This window comes from Lepisma saccharinum, chromosome 12, assembly GCF_977018435.1.
Source record: "Lepisma saccharinum chromosome 12, izLepSacc3.1, whole genome shotgun sequence".
NCBI classification, from domain to species: Eukaryota; Metazoa; Arthropoda; class Insecta; order Zygentoma; family Lepismatidae; genus Lepisma; species Lepisma saccharinum.
Genome location: NC_139240.1, coordinates 63,243,330 through 63,267,409, shown reverse-complemented (window position 1 = coordinate 63,267,409; position 24,080 = coordinate 63,243,330). Strand labels below are relative to the sequence as shown.

Genomic DNA, 24,080 nt, shown 5'->3' with positions numbered 1-24,080 from the left:
TGTATGAGTTCTGGATACTTTTGTCATTGTCATATTTATTGGCAACTGTTTATCAACTTCATTTTCCAAGCCACTTACAGATGAACACGAACATTTCTTTGAAACATGCATTGTCGAATGTCACAGGCCAACAAATTCTTGCAGTTATGGGACACACTGCTTTATAAACATAACAAGTAAATTCCTTTTGAGAAATTTTGGAAGGGGATAATACAAAAAAAGGCCAGCCTTTGAAAATACTGAGAAATGTTACAAATCAGTGGTTCATTCAATTTTCCAATGCACGTTAAAATTTGGATCAAAAATTGCGACAGAAATAAAGTACTTCCATTGAAATGGCAGAGAACAGCAGCAAGATCTGGGCAAGTAGTTTTAATTATGCAAGAATTACTTCGTAATGATAATTTCATGATTCCTGAAAATAATATGTAGACTTTCAGACTGTAATTCTAGGGCCAGTAGTAAATTGGATAAGAAACATGTCCAAATGACCAAAAAATTAAAATAATATCCACATCATGCAGTCCTGTTACATAAAACCCTATTAATACGCACTTGGTCAATCAAAGAAATCATCGTCGTCACCAGCATAGAGCAGATGGATGCTAACATCCATGTTCTGAGCTGATAAAATCTCTCTAAAGCTTTCTACTTCCTTTTTCTGAATGTTCCACTCCCCATATATGCCAATGTCTGTAACGTTAGGGCAGTTCTTGATGATATGGTGCAGTGATAATTCTGTTATCCACTGACTCTCAATGAAGAGTCCTCTAAGACATGGAAAAGTCTGCTGGGTCAACCGAAAAACACTGCTGTCATCAAACACGACCGGAGAGTCGTACAGTTTAATGACAATCACTTCCAACTTCAAGCACTTTCTCAGCAAAAAAGTAATCACCTTCTCATTGCGGATCGGTCCACCCAGGGTAAAGTGTCTAAGTTCAAGGAAATTAGATGACGGATTGCCGAGCAAGTCATCGTCATTAATAAAATTCATTCCGTCCAGTTCGAGCACCTTGACGTTCGGACACGTGTGTTTCACCAATGCCACATCCGAGTACCTAATTTGCTCAAAGTTCACCAGACCCAGGTTCTGCAACCTGGGTCCACACTGCGAAAGGCAATCTTTCAGTTCGCTTGTGAAAGTGTAGAACATGAGATACAAATGGGTAAGATTATGAAACTTCGGCACGAGAGAGATGGTACCATGTTCTTTCAACTCCATTGTCCACAACTCTAATCTCTCAATGTTCGGGCACAACGAAATTGCAGCACCAATGGAATTCAACGTTGGATACAGGTCATTATGCTTCATCAAATTCAATTTGTGAGTGAACTCTGCATTTTCACTAACCCAACCTTTGTAGTCTTCGAGCACCTCTCCTAGATGTTCATAGTTTACAATGGAAAGGGACGGTAGACACACTAGGAGGGTCGTTACTCCCTGCACAGTCACGCCTTCCCTGACGTTCGGTATTCTCTGCGTGTAAAACAAATCAATCACTTTCAAGTTTAGGCAACCCTGATTCACTTTGATATACTTATGTTTTCCGACCAGTACATGCACAGTTTCGCCTTCCGGCATTTGCTCAACTGCATCAACATCGCCATCATCGATTGCAGCCCGAACTCCACACAAAGCGTGCAACCCCCTGTCCGTAATTTTAGAAAACGTCGCATCCAAATGCCTCAAATTTCTTGCAGTTTCTCCAAGTATTTTCAGAACCTGATCAGTACACTTTGCAGGAATGATTAAATGGGTCAAGTGCTGAGAGTTTTTCATGCTGTCCAACATCACCATTTCTTCGGCTAATGTCCACTTCCGCCTCTTACTGTAAACAGCATCCAGTATCAGTTCCTCCGTTCCGCTATTAAATAACACAGCTAAGGTTACAATGTCGCCTAGTTTTAATTTATTCTTCTTGAAATATGAGCACGCAGCCTTCATCAAATCATTGGAAACGTTCCTAGTCAGGTTGTCTGCTAGAAACGACCGCACAGGCTCTATGAGCTCTATCAATGCATCCCCTTTGTTGGGTTTCTTCAGGGTCCGAAGCCATAAACAGACTTGTTGGTGCAGGTACTTCAAGATGAATGAACGACAACATTCTTCTAAAGTCTTGGGTGGTTTTCTTCTTACCATTTTATTAACTGAAAGTAAAATAACATACGTGAAAGCTGTAACCAAACACACTGAAATGGAGAGACAAATCTATGTGTGTAAGATGTGGTGCTCTTCATCAAATACACACTTATGCTCATGGAAAAATTTACAGCAACTTTCCACATGATGCGAACAAAACAGGGATACAGAAAATAGTCTGATGAAACAGGCTCTACTCCAACATACTTGTGATAAAACAGTTATTTAATTTGTAATACACGGACAATATAATACATACAGTAACAAGTATGAACCTTATTGCTTTGTCAAATGCAAAGGAGAAATTGCAAACCCTAAGAGTGAGTCACGTTTTGCAAAAAGGGTAATTGAACAGAAATGAACCAGACAAAGAGTATTGCCAACAATGCTGTATTAACTGTTCATACATGATATTTACATCATACTTAGACTTACACTAACTGGAGAAATTTTACACAGATTAAGAATTGCAAACAATACCATATTTATTCGAATTCAAGATGCAATTGAATGTAAGGCACATCTTATTTATTGCTTCAGCTTTTGAGGTGCAAAAAATATTTAACATTTAAGGTGCACAGATGTATATACTGGTATTTTATTAGAACAATATTGTGTGTGCTACATTTACATCGTTGTCACATTGTTACGTTTACCATTAATAATACTACCATAAGAAAATTTCTTCAAGGCTGATTCTTTTTATCAATACCGGTATTTCAGTAAAACATCGAGCAAAAATCAGATTACTGAAATTGGAAGTACAACATTCTATGGTACCAGTCTGTTATAGGGAAAACACATTTCACTCGTCCATTTAGTCTTTTTTTACATTCGAACTTACCTATTATGCATTGCAAATCCTTGTGTTTCAAACCATCTTAACCGAAAAATTCCTACTTTCGTGTTACAGATTTTTTTTTCTTTCAGGTTCCAAAACCCCACGAACCATGCACGGATAGACCCACGAACAATTCATGCATAGCCCCACACACCATTTACGGATAGCCCCACAAACCATTCATAAATAGCCCCACGAACCATTCACAGCAAGGTTAGGTTAGGCGAACGGTTAAAATTATGTTCTGGGAAAACAATGGCGTCGTTGGAAACACTGACCGGGGGTTACGTCATCAAACACACGGAACATTTTGTTCACGTAGTCGAAGGTAATGGAGGCAAGAGCTTTTGTGCATCACTGAGACATTAATGTCGAAAAATACATGTTTTACGGGCTGATTAAATTGAACGAAGAGAGAACACACTTCCACGACCTTTAAAAAGTCTACAGAAACGCGGTTCTGTAAGTACTTTCTTCTGTAAAATTGAAGAAATGTGTTTTCCCTATAACAGACTGTTACCCATTCTATATTACACTAATACCATTGTGTATATATATATACTCGAACAAAAGATGCCATCGAATACAAGGTGCATCTAAATTTTCTATGTCCAACCCCCCCTGCTGAAAAAAAAATAATAAATGGTGCACCACCTTACATTCGAAGAAACACGGTATGTCACTAACTGTAATATGTTTGGTAATGCGTCAGAAAAAAAAAAATGGTATGACTTGAGATGACCGGACCCCTCTCCAATTTTCTTCATATTTGACATACTCACTAATTGAGGCCTCCTAATCACGAATCTGAAGTTAAAATTTGTCGGAAACGTCTAGAAATTGCGAACCATTGACACTAGCCTCACGAACCATTGGCGTTAGCCCCACGAACCATGGTGCATGGTTAGGTTAGGCAAACGTAGTTAAAATTTGGTGTTGTGGTATTATCAGGAACTAGAAATTGCAAATAATTGTGAACCGTTGACGCTAGCCCCAGGAACCATTGTCACGTGGTTAGGTTAGTTTGGTTAGGTTACGCAAACATAGTTAAAATTTGGTGTCGTGGTAGTATCAGGAACATATATATTTGGCAGTGAAACAAAAAATTTCGCGAAAATCGACAGTTTCAATTCCGAAAACTAACGCTTTATTTTCGCTTATTTTGCAATTTCTAGAAGTTTCTGACAAATTTTAAGTTCAGATTCGTGATTAGGAGGCCTCAATTAGTGAATATGCAAAATATGAAGAAAATCGGAGAGGGGTCCGGTCATCTCAAGTCGTTCGAAAAAAAGATTCTGGCCTCTAATGATGATGCAACCAGAGTTCTTTTAACAAAAAACAAATGAATAACTGAAACAATATGCTTTTTCTAGAATATGAGGAATTGGACAAACAATGGAGCTAAATATCAGAGTTTTTTCTGGTTCCTACATCTTAAAATAAATTTTATGGTATGTTTCAAGCATATAGTCACTAATTCAAGGGGTAAACACTATTTAGATGTGTTTCAAATTAGCTCAGATTGGGTCCACATTGACAGTCGACGTGTAATAGCTGGAGCAGCAGCAGAAAAATGCAAATAGTGATTCCTTGGAATGAAGACATCTGATCTATTTCAAAATCTTACTTGGAAACAGCTGCAATAAAGGTACGCCCCTGTGCAGGACAAACTTACTTGTCTGAATCATGGTATTTTGTGGAATCGTTTCCCTTATAATGTCATTACGTTTAGACGATACATCAAAAATAAATTAAGATAAAAAATAATGGCAACTTTGCTGCTTTTTAATGTTATCTACTTCAAACATATAACATACACCCTCTTACATTGGGAAATATACTGACTTGTTGGGCATTGTACTTTATGTACTTATCTCGTGCATACATTTTATAAACATTACTTAAACACGAGAGTGCTACTTTATATGAATACTATTATGATAAAAAAACAAAATCTAATTACCTCCTAGATAGATCAATTAGTACTTTGAAAAACTCATGTGATTTGCCCTTTGCCGACACATACCAGACACTGTTGCAAGCACTCGTTACAACTTACTACTGGTGTTGATTGTTTTGACAGTTTTCCATAAGAAAAAATACCACTTTTACTTCTTTTAAAGGTAGCTACCGACAACCTTTTTCCAAACAAAATACAATATAAAATGAATCAATGTTCTGAGTTAATGGTTTCTTCTTCAAATGCAATGCGTGTGATGTTCCAGACATGCACAGCTCTATTTTCGTTGGCACGTGTATTTTTTCCTAGGTTGACTTGTCCACAATGTAACAGAGTTGCCAACTGTGGTTTATTGCGTGCGTGTACTTGTTTGATGGGGTCCTGTTGGAAGTTTATAAAGCCTCAACAGGCTTCGGATTAATTTGTTTTGCGATAATTGATTTAATGGACTCATTATACTAACGTTTTTTGTTATTCAAGGTAACAGACGTAAGTACAGTTTTGTGATAATTTGAAGCAAAAATAATATCTCTTGTTATTGAAAGTAGAAAGTTATTTAGCTAGAATTGCAACAAAATTTGTTTTAATTTTTCAGTTTATCATTTATTGATGTAAAACATGAACATATACGCAGAAAAAAGCAGCACCGGGGATCTCTGTTGTCTATCTGTTAAAGGCAAGATGGGATTTCCTGTAACGGTAAATTTTTGTTCCGTATAAAACTGTTTACTTTGCTGTCGATGGTGTGCAGGATACAATTGTCCACCCCATATTTTGGACACTCGAAGTTTTTGGTAACAGTTTCTTACATCGGAGACACATTTTTTCAATTTTACACTTACGGAAATGAGTTTCTCCAAGGTTTACAACGTTCGTCGAGGTATTTTCTTTGATCGTGGAATATATTTGACCGGGAAATCATGTATTTTTCAAGAGAAATATCTCACCGACGCACAATTGCCATTGCTTTCATTTGCTTGCCCTACGACAACCGGATGCTGCATACGTTTGATGACGTAAGCCCCTGTCAGTGTTTCAACCCCCCCTTTTTTTACTATGTTTGCCTAACGTAACCTAACCTTATCGGAAGTGGTTCATGGGGCTATCCGTGAATGGTTCGTGGGGCTATCTGTGAATGGTTCGTGGGGCTATCCGTGAATGGTTTGTGGGGGCTATCTGTGTATGGTTCGTGGGGCTATCCGTCACCTACCCGTGCATAATGTATAATTTCCACCAGTGACAAACACAATAGTAGGTATTTTTCGGTGCAGATGGTTGAAACACTGCATACCCACAACGTGAGTCAAAATGTGCCCGCCATATAGTGTGTTCCGGAAGCGAAGAAAGGAATAAAAAACAAGCACTCAGAATGTGAAAAATTGCGTTTGTTTTCATGTAAAAAGCATAATGGCACCTTGAACTATGTTCCGCAATACACAATTGGTAAGTACAAACCATGTGAAACACAAAATATCCGATTTTAATGTGTCTCCGATCTATGAAACTGTTACCAAGTTTTTTCCTGCATGAATTTGTGTTTTAACATCATTCTTAGTATCTTTTTTAGGTCGAAAACATGTATTGGGTATGTAAAAGAGGGCAGGTGGCTAGGGTAAGGAACGTTTTATAGGCTTAACCAGGAACACAACCGGAACGAGTTTACAATACCGGACCACTCTCCAATTTCTATGAAATTTCGCCTACTCACTAATTGTGAACTCCTAATCACGAATCTGCATGTAATAATTGGCGGTCAAGTATGGAAATCGAGAAAAAAATGAAATAAACTATGTTTTCTTAACATAACGTAACCCTACCATAAGAACAATAGCTCCACGGAAGACGCCATTTTCCCAACATGAAGAAATCAACAGGCAAGATAAGGTATAGTTCTCTTAGCTAAAATATTAATTTTTCTTTGTATTTATGCTAATGGAACCTAACCTAACAGGCCTAACCTAACCTCGTAGGCATTCCTCGTCTGTCGTCAACAAGATTGTTGTGCGTAAAGGAAGACCATTAGGTAATTAATTGCGAAAGAAAGATAGTTCCGAATTGCTGTGTATGGACAATCACCGTGGTAAATCGCAAGGTTATTTTACAAGTTGTACACGTAACTGTACAGTTTTAACAAGTGACCGCCAAATATGAACTACAGATACGTCATCAGGACATCGAAATTAGTAAGTAGGCGAAATTTTATAGAAATTGGAGAGTGGTCCGGTATTGTAAACTCATGCCACACAACCTTACTAGAAAAAATAATAGAAGTTCTAATGGCCAAAATTTCCATTCTTGGTGTTTTATTTAGTGATCAGAAAGCTACATTTTAAAAATAGCTTCGTTGCAGCTACAACTATTCTTTAACCCATAACGGGCATGGTACCAAATTGTTACAAAGGGCATGGCCCCATAGAGCACCAAATTGAAGTTATTATTTCCATGAGTTATCAAAACATTAGCGAACTTTTTCACAAATTACTCATGTATTTTGGACTTCCGTATGGAACTGTGATAAAGTGGCTGGGCAAATTTGTCTTTTACACATGCAGTACAAATGCAATGTTTTCCTTTGCAACTGATTTGGGCATGTGTAGCAAATTTTTCTCTGCGATCCTTACAAGACTTCTGCTTACAACTTCTTCAGGTGTGGCAAGGATATTTACACTAAAAGATGCATTGTCAACACGAATTATCGCACCAGGTTTCATACCGAAAGACTTAGGCAAAGAGTGTCACATGATCCATGGGACCCCACGAATGTCTATTACTCTGAAACTAAAACCTAGCAAGCAAAGTGAAGCTGGTGGGTCACGTAATATTCCAAGATGTGAAGCTACCGAAAAGGTGACGGAAGTGCATGTTATTGCTTCCGACAATGATAATGTTGTTCTAGGTCTCAGGGAACATGCCACACCCGTTACGAGTTAACACTACAGTGGTCACGCGGTAAAAGCTCTCATCGTTGGTCATGTGGATCACTATTGTGATTGATAGAATATTACAGTTTCTACCCGTTGTTTGTCCAAATTTATCTGGTTTTATAGCAAGAATGTTCTTTTTTAAGTTTTCTGGTTCACTTAACAAAAAATTATAAGTTATTTCACTCAACACATTAGAGGGGGAAGGAAATTCTAAATCTAGTGAATTACATTTGGATATGATGAAACCAAACAACAATACATCTTAGAATGTTACTTTTGATACAAATTAGTTATCATTTGAGGTACACAAATAAATGTTGAAAGGAGCAAATGTTCAAAATGATGACCGTATTCTCTTCAATGCATTTCAAAACACTGTGTCTGAAGCTCCACACTGTTCGTCCCAAAATGTCAGGAGTGATAGAGGCACAAGTATCAATAATTCGTTGCCGCATGTTTTCTGGCGTTGTTGGAACAATTGTTTGAAGACAGGGTTTTGTACACACACCCAAGGTCATCCTGTTCATTTTGAACATTTGCTCCTTGAACATTTTATACATTTATTTGTGTACCTCAAATGATACCTAATTTGTAGTAACATACTTAATTTTGTTGTTCATATGAAATTGTTCCTTGAAACCAAAGAGTTGGAACAAATTAATATTATTTATTGTTACACAAAAACATAAATTGCAAACAATTTTCTTTTGCCGAATTCTTTGCACACATTTTTTGAATAAAATTCGTTTTTGCAATGTTCTCAACGGAAACCAAAACTGGTATTACATAAAGGGAACGAATTGAAACTGAAACTACCAAATGTTTATAAATGTTCGAAGGTTGCAATTTTTTTACAAAATTTTTCGAACAAAAAATACTTCTCTTTCAACACGGAATCCAAATATGTAAAATGAATGGGGGTGTTCCATTTGAAATTTAACATTTACCCTCCTGGGTGGCAGCGACGAAATTTTTACGGCATTGACTTACCCCCTCAATAGTATCAAACTTTTCTTCTGTGCAATTTTTCAATTGGATGCATTCTGCATGAGATATTCCATACTAGCATTATAAATGGTCCACCCAGTATATACGAGGGTGAATCAAATATGAACGAGCCTTGTGCGGAAAAACAAAATTTATTGAAGGAAACAGATACATTGCCACATCCTATTTTTCTACATAGTCTCCGCCCTTAGTGATACATTTTTCCCAAAGTTGTGGTAGGTTCTTGATGCCGTTCTCATAGAATGAAGCTGGGCGGGTAGCCAACCAGTTGCGCACAAAGGTTTCCACCTGATCGTTGGTCGCAAATTGCTCACCCCCAAGTGCTTCTTTGAGGGGTCCGAACAGGTGAAAAGCACATGGTGAAAGGTCTGGGCTGTACAGTGAATGCGGAAGCAGTTCCCAGTGCATTTCCACCAGTTTCTGCCGCATAACACCTGCTGTATGGGGTCTGGCATTGTCGTGGAGGAACAAGACCTGGCGGATGGGACAGCCTCGTCGTTTGCGTCGATACTGCACCTTAACTTGATCCAGGAGGCCGCAGTAGTAGGGTGCGTTGATGGTCCGACGTTCGTGTAAGAAATCCACCAGTAGGATCCCCCTCCAGTCCCAAAATACCGTGGCCAACACCTTCTCCGCAGGCCTTCACGGGATTTCCTTCGCCTTTCCTTCTCCACTCCATGCTGGCACGCTTGGATGCTGGGGTGTAATGATGCACCCATGTCTCGTCACAGGTAACGATGCGATGCAAAAACGCTTCCCCTTCCATGTCAAAACGAGTGTGAAGCTGGCGAGCAATGCGAACTCGGTCATCTTTTTGAGCAACATTCAGCAGCTTGGGAACCCACCAAGCTGTGATTTTGCGGAAGCCCAAGTGCTTTGTGATGATTGATTGGACACTTCCATAGTTCACACCAAGTTCTGCCGGAATTTGCTTCACAGTGACTCGGCGATCCTATTCGACAAGCTCACGAACACGAGCCATGTTGTCATTCGTCAGACTGGTGGGAGGACGACGGGGGTGCACTTCATTTGCAACACGTTCACGGCCTTCCTGGAATTCCTTACACCACACCTTCACTCTTGCCCACGAGAGGGTACCATTCCCAAACTGGGCCTGCAGTCTCCAGTAAATTTCGGCTGGTTTGACATTTACCTGGGTGAGGAACTTGATGATTATGCATTGCGCAACAGACACTGGCACACATTTCACACTTATCGTGAGAGCTACTGAACGAAGCATGCAACACGCCGGCAGTTCTGGTTCCTGACTCACGACACACCCACCTATCGGCCGCACATGCCCAATCACACCCTGCTACCCATTCCAACGCTTGGCCAATCAAGGCTCGTTCATATTTGATTCACCCTCGTATATATAAAGGTCCATTTGAGAAAAAAAATGTAGTTTTGTGACTACATAAACCATTGTGAATATCTAGACAACAGCAAAAGTAAACTGCACGAAGATTTAAATTTAAGTGAATGCTCTAGAAGGAATTCTAAAGAGACATAATATTTCGGAAAGTCATAGCTGTTTTGTGACATTTCGAAAAAGACTTTGCTTGTGTCAGCCAAATGTCCAGTCGAGCCATAACACTACGCCCGTCTAGTTTGCTACACTTTTTGACACCAGGTGTTGTGCAGGTGCAACCTTGCATCAGGCTGGTGCAAATAAATTACATTCAATTAAGTAGACACTGTATCCAGGAATAAGGGTGTAGTTTGAACAAGTACCTGTCTGATGTTTTCATTTGTTAGGAAGCACCACATGATTATACACCACACTGTACACCACTCCAGGACAAAGTGCAAATGGTGCAGCCACCAAATACACTATGTGACACCAAATCGACTAAGTTGATGGCTCTGTGTTGCACTTTCTAACCAACTAGACGCGAGAGTGCTGAGAAAATCATAAAGTGCAGCGAACTAGGCAGGGCTACTATTCTCTTTCATTGTGGATGTGCACTTTTTTTTTATGATACTTAATAGTACCTGACATGTTGTTGAAGTAAATTTGGGCAACGAAGTTCTCATGGTATCTAGATGTGATCTATCACATGCCAAGTACAACTTAAATTTGAAAGTTTTGAACAGCAAGATTTACGGCCACAGTTGCTGCATGCAAATTAAGAATTACTATCTCTAATGTTATATAGAATAGGCTGTGCTTCCATATTTCTTCATTGTTTTCTTTTGCAGGATTGCTTCAAGATGATGAGGAGAAAACAACCGAAAAGCTTGCAGGAGTTGAGTGAACGGGCGTTCCTTAATTACTTGTATGAGGTCATTTGCGTGTGGAAAAACCAAGCTGCAATTGGCGTTTATCAGCATTATCCTGCACAAGTTGCTCGTATGAGAGCATTCATAAGATCGTCGCTGAATCCATTTATCTTAAATGACTTGATGAAAATGGCCAGAAGGTATTTGCTTGAAGTGCCACACAACTGGGATGTGTACCCATTAATGATGAGTACGATAATGAATGAGAAAACGGTGGAGGCAAGGTTCAGGACGTACTTGTTTGCTGTATGCAGAAGCGGAGAGGAGATACTGATTGCATGCATAGCTAATGTTTGTTTTCACAGTTTAAATTTATTGGAATTACCCAAGGATTGCAGCAACGAACTGTTGAAAACTGTGGCTGTGTGTGCACCAAACTTATCGCAGCTGTACGTGACTGAATCTAAGGTTAACAACACTGGACTTCTGTCGTTATGTGGCATGGAACATGTGTGTCATTCGCAAACAACATGTGATGGTTTTGAAGATTCTGAAAAAACAAGACTGCTATCGCTTGTGTTGAAACTTAGGATTTGCTTCGAGCATGAGCGATGTATGTTTAAATCCACCGCTAACGTGTGCTCGTCACTAAAAGTTCTCGACATAAGACAGGACCTACAGTATGTTAATACTATTGCAGCTCCGGAGATGATTACACAAGAAGGTGTTGCTGCACTTCTCCTGTGTTTGCCACAGTTGACTGTTGTGGAAACAAAGTTGCTGAATCCAGCCATAACCACGTACAAATCAATTCGAGATTCCGAGAGCGGGATCCCGTGTTTAAAACTCACCAAGTACAGCGATCCCTTAGCTACAGAGCCGAGAATGAGTACAGTGTTGGCCGTATGTCCAGATATTAAGAATGTCGAAGTGGGGATTAATGCTCCTCCCCCTGCTGTAGGGTTCTTCACCCAGTTTGGCCAACTGACACATCTGAACATGACGTCTCTCTTCGAGCACTTCAGCCCCTCCATGCAACGATACTTGGAGGTATACGGACATAATTTAGAAAGCTTGAGGTTGCATCTGATGTCGGCAGATCACAAAGATTTGAAGCTTATCAAAGAGAGTTGCAGCAAATTGAAGCGTCTAGAGTTGGAAATATGGAACGTTGGACACTACGACCTCTCCCAAGAGAGTGATGCTTCCCTCGAAGAACTGAAGTGCTTCGTCTTGAAGGTGATGTTCATCGAACGAGACTTGCTACTCTTCTTGCTGAAGAACACACCGAAAGTGGCAGTCCTGCAGATTATTAAGCGCGATAGTGTTCCGAGTCACATCACCTTCCTGCACCCTTACCTCGACGATGCGTTCTTCTGTGACTTAATCAGCAAATATCCCAACATTCAAGAGGTATATGTCGATGCGTCTTCTTTGACAGCTGCTTCCTTGTATTACATGCTGAACAATTGTCCCCATATACAACACATTGGTATAATAACTCATTGGAACATTGGGAACTTTGAGGCCCATCGTTTGTGTCATGAACTTAAGCAGCAGAACGTAGATATTTGTCTGCATTTGTCATCATTAAATTGTTACATTCAGAAATTCTGTAGATAGACTTCGATCGCGAAGAGCGAACATTAGTATTTTTATTTTATGCATCATTGTTCAGAACGATTCATAGACATGTAATGTTTCTTATAATTCAGTGAATGTGTGGTGCGTGCATATATACATGTATATTTACAAAAGTAATTAGGTGCATATTCTTGATTATACAAGAGAATGATCAAGAAACAAGATGGTTAATTTCAAGGAAACGATAATGCCAAAACACACTGAATTATTCAAATTTTTAATGTTTATAACTATCATGTTATAACTCATTCGAGAATGTGTTTTTTAAATATTTACACCCATCCTGTGTATGTAACTTTTTAAAATGTGTGTGTGTGAGTAAAAGAGAGAAGTGAAATTTATTTTAATTTTTAGTTCTTCTGTGTGCCATTTCCGTAGTTTCACACCAAAGTGGCCAAAAAATTTAAATATTGCATGGGAGATAATTTTGTGAAAGCAAATTAAACCGGCACCTTGTAGCAGTATTGGGTTATTTGTTAAATATTTATTAAAAATATAAAATTACAGAAAAAATTGAGAATAAGGAAATATACGAGGGGCGTATCATAATTATGTACAATTGTGTATGTCTTGCATCCCATGGTTGATCATTGGACTTGCAATGGCAGTCATAAGTAGCTAGTACCTTGGTCTATCACCTGATATCTGCAATGGACAGAAGCAGAGCAATTCACGTGAGCCATGACACATATCCTGTACTGGTGTCCATGTGTGCTCGGGCTACATGGAATGAAAGTGCTGGATGATGTGGTCCCTCCTTAGGGGAGTATGGTGTGTGTGGCAGCAGCTGGAACTCCATCTTGGCAATAGCGGTGGTTGTTTACAGATTGGTATCCGGATGCATGTTATAGTATCGCAAAAGCACACATTTCCCTGGCAACATCTTTTGAATGGTGCGACACAATCTGCGGAGAGTGGCCACTTACGTTGTGTTGTTAATGGAGGTCCACAGTTCGAGCCAGTTGCTGAGGCTGACACCCTCAGTGTCCCAAGAGATTGTGGCCATGTGCTTGCAAGCTGAGGATGCTGTCCGGAATTTCTGGTGCAGTGGGAGGACTTTTGTCTCCGGCTCATGGTATTGGAGCCATTGCCAAGATGGGGTTCCAAGTGCTGCCACACATGCCATACTCTCCTAACTATTGTCTCTGATTTTCTACAGTCTAGCGCTGTCCTTCCATGTTGTCTGCGCACACACTGACAGCGGTGCAGCAAATGTGGCTCACTTGGATTGGCCCGCTTCTGTCCAGTGTTATCAGGTAATAGACCAAGGCCAATCATCAACTTTGAGATGTATGGCATTCGGAATTGTAAATCATTATGATATGCCCCCTATAATTCTTTAGTGATCTCTTTAGTAATGACATTTTACACTAATGTCAGTCTTGTGACATGCTAAGATTTGGCTGTATCTGCAATTTAGTTTTAGAATAAAACTCCCTATTCTTGGTACTTTTCATACTATATAAACATTTGTGTTGGTGTTATTGCACATTACTGCTATGATGTAGTGTCTATTCATAGACACACGTGATAACAATCTTGTTTTTCCGAATCTTTGCAAATAGCACACATGTCCTATACCACAGAAGGTGGATCAGGTGCATATTCTTGATCATAATGGTGAATTCGTAGAATGATCTAGAAATGAGGTGATTAATTTCAGGGAAACTTTGTGTATCATGATAATGTACATTGCATTTTTGATATGCCAAACACATGTAATTCTTCAAATTTTTAATTTACACCTATCATGTGTGTTTTCAAAAACAGCTCATTCAAGAATGTGATTTAATATTTATGCCCAACATGTGTATGTAATGTGTTTCAGAAAACATTCATTGAAGGACGTGTGTCAGTAAGAGAGAGAAGTGAAATTTTAATTTTTAGTTCTTGTGTGTGCTATTTCAATATTTTCACTTAAGTGGCAAAAAAATAAATATTGCATGGAAGTTAATTTTGTGAAACCAAATAAAATAGCAGTATTGAATTATTTGTTAAATATTTATGAAAAGTACAAAATGATAGAAAAATGTGAGAAATAGGAAATACACTATTATTCACATCTCTTGAGTGTACACCAATTTATGTCAAGATTTGACAGTATCTGCAGATTTTTAGAATAAATAAAACTCTCTTTGTTTTGTACTTTTCAGAATATATAAACATTTGTGTTGTGGTTCCTGTTTCTTTATTTATTTGTTCATAAGTATGTGGTCCCATGAACATGGAACAATCAGAATGTGTGTTTATATCAATTTGTTAAAATCAAACCAAAAATGAGGAACAGTTGAATGCCTCAGTGATATTATACAAACCAAAGACTACAATGTTTGCATATTTTATTTTTATAATACAAAAATATAATTTTATATAAATCAATATTGTTACAATCAGTAAGTTTTCCCAATATCAATAACAAAAAATGTATAAGATCCTTTGCCTTGTTAAAACATGAATAAAAAAAATCTGAAATAACTCTGTGCACAAAAATTAATTACTTTCACATGATCACCTGAAAGGAGCTGTATTTTCATATTGCCTGTTTCTTCACAAGTTTTTCAGTAACGATATCCAAGAGCTGTGTGGCGGCTATGGGTATTTTTGTACCTGTTGGGGAAAAAATAAAGCAGCTGATTACAAAATAATTAGCTGTAAAGTTTACAGGCATATTAATTCTTCCTTTTTTTCAATTATCCATTGTAAATTACTAAGGATTCAGATTGAATTAGGTTATGTCATGTCACTTTTCGCTAATTGTGATGAGGATGAGTGATATGATGAAGGGACACTCACCGAGAACACCTATGCCAGGATTCTAAGCAGAACCCTCGGCATTGTGACTATGCTAACCATACCTTCAGGAGGTTGGCATAAATTACTAAGGGTGTGCAGGATCCCAAATAATCATGAAATTCTGAATGATCTTGCTTAAAAGGGGTTAATTCTTACTTAGTTTCTACACTAACAGTATCTGAAACTTACTGAAGAGCTAGTTCTATGCCCTTGCGTTCTCTCTTCCCTTAGGTTTTCAGCCTAGGCAACCGTTCCCAACATAAAGGAAAAGTGGTTTACCTTCCCCTACCATCCCATTACATCCAACCAGTGATCAGAACGCTACATTTTTAAAAGCTTCGCTACAGCTGCATTTGCTTTTTCATTTAAAACAATATTGGTATTCAAAAGAAGCCCCTAGCAGTTGTACTTGCTAGGAAATAGATTCTGTTATATAATTATTATGATAACCATCATTCTATCATTTTGATAGCAGTATTGCCGCAGTAACCTATTTTATTTTTTTCTTTGAGTTGTTGAGTTGGTGTTTTAAGTCCACTTTGTGCACAGTAAGGCTAATCGGGACTGGACCTACAGTTTAAAGTGGAATCCGAACCACTATGTACCTCCACCGGGTATCAAACCCGGGACCCCTTGATTACAAGGCGACGACGCTACCACTGCACCATCGGGGAGGCCCGAGAGAATGATGTGTGTGTGTATAAGTGGCAAATTAGTTCCAATTTGATAGCCGAGTATCACAATTAGAGTGTTACTCAAATCTGACATATTTTTCAATTAACATATATTTTTTTATATATATATAACAAACTCCTAATCATTGTTTTAGGTTTCCGTGACCAAGTTCCACTACTCATTCGCAGCCCCCCAATTTCCTCACAATTGTGGGTGGCCACTGGTCCCATACACAGACCGAAATCTCAACAGAAAAGTTTTTATGTTTCCCCAGGAGACTCAAACCTGTGTAGTTGGAACCCAAAGCATGATGCCTTATACCGCATAGCCACGGTGCAAAGACCCTACAACATCAAGGTAGCTCACAAACCAAATGCTAAACTTTCCGACAAACCCAAGCAATATTTCCTCTCCCTTCTTTAAACCATGGTGTGTATGATGCAGAATGTGAGTGCAAGGCACATAACATCGGCAGATTCATCAATGAAAGAATCCAGCAACACCTAACATATGCAAAAGAAAAAGCTGCACCCACCGCCGGACACTCTAAGCAATCAGATATATATATACAATAACCACAAAATCCAAAAAGTACATGCGAGACCAACTGTGCACACACTTATACACACTCAAATCAAAGATTGATTGGTTTATTGATTTAGTGTAATTTACTTTGCTTTTCTGCCACTTTGGCTAACTGAAGAACACCCAGGCAGTATTCGAACCTGGGACCTCTGGCATCGTAGCATGTTGTGATATCTCCGCCAACTAAAATCAAAGAAACACTTCCCACATGAGTTGAATGATTGGGAATGAGCGATGATATGATGAAATTGAAGAATTGACACTCGCAAGCATCCATGCCTAGGCCGGGATTCCAACCCAGGACCTTTGGCATCCTATCTTGATGTGCTAACCACTCTGACTTGGGGGCCGGTGAGTTAAACCTTGACAGTGGTCAAGTACACCATATATGAATCCCCCCCCCCCTACTACAGCAGTTAACACGAAGGAGCAGAAGAGGCACAAGTGCAGGCAGGAGAACAACAAAAATTCATATAATTAAGTACTTCGGATCGTTATGTCTATCTGGAAGCATATTATTACCACTTGGTAATGTTCTCTTCAGAACATAAAGTGAACATAAATAAATAATAAAAAGTCCTCAATTTTCCAGACCAGGTCTTTAGGACAATTTATGTATTTAAGCATGGGTGAGGTCACTACATTTTAGCTAAACATTACATTTAGAATCACACTTAAGCCCTAAGCAAGTTTTTAGAATATTTACATATTAAAATAAAAAACTATAAATAAAGCTGAATGCTGCATAGTGGCATCTAGTGGCAAGCTTTTACATAATACATGCCATTTATCCACTAATAATACACAAATATTTATTTTTATATAAAAAAATAACAATTGTAGCATAAATAATACATGATTATAATAAAATTTAGTAGCATATGTATCAATCCTAATATTAACCAAACATGGTCCAAAAATTGCAACAAGTAAATGGTAACTACCAATAGCCACTCAAGTGTGAAAATAATTCAAAACATGGCTCCTTTTCCTAGAGTATTTAATGTGCAAGATGTACTGTAACTACTGGTAATACTCAATGTACCAAACTGAAGTATAGTTTTCTTGGAATATCAACCAGGTGATTTCCGGATAGGCTTTCGAGATTTCGAGAGCTAACATCTTCAGGGATTGAAGTACTCTCGATTAGCTCTCAAAAACTAGGAAGAATATCCCAAAATCACTTGGTTAATATCCATAGAAAGCATGTTCATCATTCGCCACCAGAAAAGCTTGAAGAATTATTTGAAGTATAGTTTGTCTACAACATATTAAACATTTCTTGCATTTTTTTTCTATGTTCAAAAACCTGCTTGTAGTGCACGAGTACAAAAAAAATGTTGATTTTTCCAGAAACTGTAAATTCCCTGACTTTTCCAGACTGATAGACACCCTGATAACTAGAGCCTGGATTTGTATGTAATTACATACTCCCTCTGTCCCATAATTATAGTCCAGTATGCCAAAATGGTAGTACAGGAATGACAGACGAAGAGGCAGATGGAAAGCACAATTTGTAATGATCCTTGAGTAGTAAAGTTGTATGACTAACTCCCTTGTTTCATGTTCTTCTTCTGTATACACCAATGTCACAGTTTGAATGTCGGACAATTATTATGAGACAACAAACAAAGGTGTACCGGACAATAATTATGGGACAGAGGGAGTAATATTTTTACAGGGAATTGCCACGTTGCTTTACTTAACATTTTTACAGGGAATTGCCACGTTGCTTTACTTAATATTTTTACAGCAAATTGCCATGTAGCTTTACTTAATATTTTTACAGGGAATTGCCACGTTGCTTTACTTAATATTTTTACAGGGAATTGCCACGTTGCTTTACTTAATATTTTTACAGGAAATTGCCACGTTGCTTTACTTAATATTTTTACAGGGAATTGCCACGTTGCTTTACTTAATATTTTACAGGGAATTGCCATGTTGCTTTACTTAACATTTTTACAGGGAATTGCCACGTTGCTTTACTTAATATTTTTACAGCGAATTGTCACGTAGCTTTACTTAATATTTTTACAGGAAATTGCCACGTTGCTTTACTTAATATTTTACAGGGAATTGCCACGTTGCTTTACTTAACATTTTTACAGGGAATTGCCACGTTGCTTTACTTAATAATTTTACAGCGAATTGTCACGTAGCTTTACTTAATATTTTTACAGGAAATTGCCACGTTGCTTTACTTAATATTTTACAGGGAATTGCCACGTTGCTTTACTTAACATTTTTACAGGGAATTGCCACGTTGCTTTACTTAATAATTTTACAGCGAATTGTCACGTAGCTTTACTTAATATTTTTACAGGAAATTGCCACGTTGCTTTACTTAATATTTTTACAGGGAATTGTCATGTTGCTTTACTTAATATTTTACAGGGAATTGCCACGTTGCTTTACTTAACATTTTTACAGGTAATTGCCACGTTGCTTTACTTAATATTTTTACAGCGAATTGTCACGTAGCTTTACTTAATATTTTTACAGGAAATTGCCACGTTGCTTTACTTAATATTTTTACAGGGAATTGCCACATAGCTTTACTTACTCCCTCTGTCCCATAATTATAGTCCGGTATGCCAAAATGGTAGTACAGGAATGACAGACGAAGAGGCAGATGGAAAGCACAATTGTATTGATCCTTGAGTAGTAAAGTTGTATGACTCATTCCCTTGTTTCATGTTCTTCTTCTGTATACATCAATGTTACAGTTTGAATATCGGGCAATTATTATGAGACAACAAACAAAGGTATACCGGACAATAATTATCGGACAGAGGGAGTATTCTATTTCTTTGTACATAGCTTGAACAGGAAAATGTCAACAAATTGTATAGTTGACATGATTTTGCATAAGTTTTAACATATTTTCACATATTTGCCAGGATATTACATATTTACTAAGGTACTTCACATAGGGTTACCAGATCGCTGTAAGGGAAATGTATGACATGCTGTCCCAAAATGTAGAATACAAAACATTCTCAAAAAATAATACATATTTCTATAGAACACGTTAGAAAGTAGTTGAAAAATGACACTTTTCAGTTTTAAAAAATTTAATTCTTAATGAATTTTTAAATTCAAAATTTCAAAACTTGCAATCATACTAATCAATGCACCTCTTACTACATGATTTAAGTAGTACTTCTCAGAGAAGACAATTTTTATCAAATTTCAGGTTTAGTCAAACTATATTTATGTTAGAGTGGAAAGTCAAACTCTGAAATTATAGGGACCAGTACCAAACATTTTACAGACTTTATGAAAAAATAATTTCTCTCGTGAGTCTGTTGTGCTGATGGTAATGAAGTACTTTCTCGCCATTTGAATTATGACCTGTAATGCCAAACAAATATTCAACAATTACTGTAATTTAAAATGGTTCCTGAAGTTTCATCTTGGGTAGTTTTTAGTTCAATAACAGGGTGTCAACCAATAAAAACACATCCAGAATTCTGGACTTTTCTAAGACCTTTTTTTATTCGACCCCTACTTACGAAAAGTTGGAAATTAGTAATTAAGAAAATAAATATTTATTTAATAAAAACCCCTACCAAAAGGGCCAGTTAAGATAAAAACTGAAGCTGAATTTAAGAAGCGATTTAGATCTGCTTTCTCATATTAATGCATCCTGAACTGTGTTTGACAGACAAGCGAGGCTTTGGCATCTGGACTTACGGTCAGTATAATTCTGCTCAGGATTTGAACAATGACGTTATCAGAAAGTGGTCCCAAAACTTTGTTCATTAATTGCTTCCGTTTATTTAATTTTATTTTTATAAATAAATAAATTTTTAAATTTTTTTTTTTCTTTTGGGCAATGACTGAATCAAAATAAATTTCACTATTGATTTTGGAAGCACAGTCCATAGACTTGTAACTTGCATAATTTGTTTCTGTTACATATTTTCCTAATTAAAATTTGTGATGCTCAAAATGTAGGACATTTATGATATTTTTCAAATTCCTCCCGGACTCCAGGCATAAGGCTAAAATGTAGGACATGTCCGGGGAAAACCGGACGTCTGGTAACCCTAACTTTACATAAAACAACATATTTCAGTATTTTTTCCCTAAATTTTCAATCTCTGCCAAGTCGAAAGACAGGCTGAAGACAAAAAAAAAAAATACAGAAGGTTGTTTCACGTTGATGGTAACGATTTCGATCACCAGGGAGCAGCACGTAGGCACAGCACAGAGCAGTCAGAGCCAGTAGGACGAAAGTACTGTGTGTTGACTTGCAAAGACTATGGTTGGTGTGTGAGTGAGTGTTTATATTGCACCAAAAATTCCAGTCTTTTGGGAGGGGTACATCTGTGCCCTTTCCGACGTTGGTTATAGTTATAGCCAGATAATTAAACAGTGCCACATGAAAGCATTCCATGTGTCAAAGAAGGGCATCAATGCAGTGTTGAATCGCCATAAAGCTTGCACCGTACCTGTTGCTTGAACCAGTCAAAGTGAGCCTCGGACATATCGGAAGCCCAAGCGTTCCTCCGATGCTGTGCGACCAGTGAGATCCTTGGTGCGATGTGAAAACCCTGCAACGCAAAGAGTGATTGCACAGGCAGTGCAATGTTTCCCTGCAACTGTAAATCGCATCATAGCCCAAGATTTACAACTTGTGCGGAAGCACAAAGCTCAAGTTCATAAGTTGCGTGCCTCACATGTCCAGGAGAGGAAGACCAACAGTCGGAAGCTCTACGAACGCCATCTGGCAGGGGACCGCTGGAAGTATGTGGTGTCCCAGGATGAAGCATGGGTGTATCTGTCGGGATGTGATAAAAAAGGGCCATCTACTATGGTCCACGTGATGCAAGAGGTCGATCTGAGTGGGTACGTGAATGTGCTGAAAGTTTTCCGCCCGGGTTCATGGTTGTTGGTGGTTACTGCCATAACGGCAAACTTCCACTGCGCAGAATGGAAAAAAAGGCTAAAATAAATTTAGCCTATTACCAGACGAATATTTTGGAGCCACTTTACAGACATGATATTCCTTCTCTCTATGGCAGCGACACATCTCGTGTTGTCATCCACCAGGACAAGGCTTCCAATCATACGGCAAAGTCCACGCAGGCATACATGGATCGGATGGTACGTGAAACGGGCATTCATGCAATCCCCTTTACAGACATCCCTGTGAAATCCCCCGATGCCTCTTCCATGGATTTTTGAGGGTTTCCGTTGTTGAAACGAGCCTTGGGAAGCAGACGGTCCCGCACAATTGAGGGTCTTCGGAAAGCTTGTCAGGAGGAATATGATCGTTTGGACCAATGTGTTCTTCAATTCAGTCTCCTCCAATGGAAACTCCGCTGCAGGGCCATTGCTGCAAGACAGGGGTATCACGTGGAGCACCACCGCTCGTGGCGTCACGGTTTTTCTGAAGGTGAGGTGGGTTCTAACTTCGTTACCATGGACGTGAAACGACCTTCTGTACGAGGGCTGTTATTTATCGAAAGATGGTGGAGTTTCTCCCCCTCCCCCACTTTCTGGTTACACATTTTCGTTTCACTTTCAGGTTTAGGCAATGCATCTAGAAACTTGGCATCGGTAGACAAGAAAGCTACTTTCCTGTACGTAGCGATTTACACAATATGTTTGTTCCCTTGTACAAAAAGTACAAAAGTAGCTATGTATTTTCATTCGTTTGTTCTTTCTTACACACTTTTTTTACAATATTTACATATTCTACAATAATGTGCAATGTGAAAAGTAATTAATAGTTTACAAAATTAGTTTCGCAAATATGTACACATTGCTGTGCTTTTTTAAGTTTATAAATTTGATACAAATTTTAATTTGAATAACTTATGTTGAATGTGTTCAAATAAAATAAATATCTAGCAGAATTCTTGAAATTGCTTGGATACATGATTATTATTAATGTTACATATTTATGTACATATTTTGTACACAAATCCAAGCTTTACTGATAACTGTATTTGAGAGTGCATTTATATTCAGGATGTCACTTACCTGGACCAAAAATTGCCGCAACTCCTGCATTGAACAGATATTCATAATCCTGGGGAGGAATAACACCTCCACATATTACAAGAATATCAGGTCGTCCCAGTTCCTTCAAGGCCTTCAGTAGCTCAGGAACCAAAGTCCTGTGGCCTGCTGCCAAAGAGGAAATGCCAACAACGTGTACGTCCGAGTCTATTGCTTGCTGGGCCACTTCAGTTGGGGTCTGTAGATGTAAAGAACATAAATATTAATTCATGTTTGGGGAATAAAAGACACGGTTGTGTAATAAATATACGTAAGCGGATTACTAACTTCGCTTACGTGTATTTATAAATATTAGGTTTAGAAGGCAAGGACATTTGTGTTTTTTTTTTCTTTTTTTAATTTATAAGTACAGTGTGAAAATACCACATGGATGTTGGTCACGTCATTTAACCATGACAAAAGATGGATCAGTATCAAGAGAACCACCATTGTGCCGTAAGCGTATCTGCATACACTCTGACATGCAATCTTTGAACTTGTGACATTCCTCCATGGGCATTGCCAGAAATTTTTGTAGCGGGGAGTCAGGTCATTGATAAAACTTGAATAGTAGAAATAACAACAATTATTGTTATAATGTAATACATAATATAATCATTATACACTCCTCACAAAAAGTTTGGAATATTGTTATAAGGCAATAGGTGATGGACACTATGGCGTATGTAGGCGAAAACACAGGAACGTCCAACAGACAGACAGTAGCCATGTGTTGTTGCATTCCAAGAGAGTGTCTATCTCCTAAAGCCTAATACAACAATATTCCAAACTTTTGGTGAGGAGTGTATATTATTAGGTGCATCCAGAAAGTAAGTTTCCCTGGGGTCGTGCACAAATCATTTATTTCATTAAATGATTTATTGCCACACATACAGCACTTGTCCAGTTACTTGTCAAGATAATTCCCGCCGGAATTCAGGCACTTGTTATAGTGTGGGACCAACTTCTGTATACCTGCATCGTACAAGTCTGCCGCCTGGGCACCGAACCACTGTGTGACAGCCGTCTGAACCTCTTCGTCGCTGTGAAAATGAAGGTGCAAGAACAGGTGGTAATCACCGAACGAACCTCGCACGTGGCAGGAGATGGAAAAAGAGTTGCCATGTTTCATCGCTGCCGCGATGCTACTGATAACTTTCGGGAGAGGTCTTCTAGGACATTCACTAGCCAGGGCATGTGCAAAACTGGTTTCAATATGCATGGCCTGCCACCTGTGGGCGACTGGGAAACTTACTTTCTGGATGCGCC

The 24,080-nt window shown here is 38.4% G+C and overlaps 3 protein-coding genes across 3 annotated transcripts in view; 1 reads left to right on the top strand and 2 right to left on the bottom strand.

Annotated features, from left to right (window-relative positions):
• Positions 1 to 15: 15 nt before the first annotated feature.
• LOC145996151 (uncharacterized) lies at positions 16 to 5,033 on the bottom strand. Its single transcript, XM_083132492.1, has 2 exons — positions 4,948 to 5,033; positions 16 to 2,151 (listed from the first exon to the last, which is right to left on the bottom strand). The coding sequence occupies exon 2, from the start codon at positions 2,141 to 2,143 to the stop codon at positions 560 to 562; it is 1,584 nt and encodes a 527-aa protein (XP_082988618.1). The 5' UTR covers positions 2,144 to 2,151; positions 4,948 to 5,033; the 3' UTR covers positions 16 to 559.
• A 261-nt stretch (positions 5,034 to 5,294) lies between these two features.
• On the top strand, positions 5,295 to 15,184 carry LOC145996150 (uncharacterized). The gene is made up of 2 exons (XM_083132491.1): positions 5,295 to 5,433; positions 11,079 to 15,184. The coding sequence occupies exon 2, from the start codon at positions 11,091 to 11,093 to the stop codon at positions 12,720 to 12,722; it is 1,632 nt and encodes a 543-aa protein (XP_082988617.1). The 5' UTR covers positions 5,295 to 5,433; positions 11,079 to 11,090; the 3' UTR covers positions 12,723 to 15,184.
• Positions 15,066 to 24,080, bottom strand: part of LOC145996149 (methylmalonyl-CoA mutase, mitochondrial-like) — a 35,002-nt gene continuing 25,987 nt past the window's right edge. Inside the window, exons 14-15 of the mRNA XM_083132490.1 lie at positions 22,794 to 23,010; positions 15,066 to 15,350 (exon numbers count right to left, since the gene is read on the bottom strand). Of these exons, the coding sequence (XP_082988616.1) occupies positions 15,274 to 15,350; positions 22,794 to 23,010 (294 nt within the window). The 3' untranslated portion in view covers positions 15,066 to 15,273. The remainder of the gene's footprint in view (positions 15,351 to 22,793; positions 23,011 to 24,080) is intronic.

Excerpts from the sequence above, each read along its gene's own strand:
- LOC145996151 (XM_083132492.1), bottom strand. The coding sequence starts at position 2,143 with ATGGTAAGAAGAAAACCACCCAAGACTTTAGAAGAATGTTGTCGTTCA.
- LOC145996150 (XM_083132491.1), top strand. The coding sequence starts at position 11,091 with ATGATGAGGAGAAAACAACCGAAAAGCTTGCAGGAGTTGAGTGAACGG.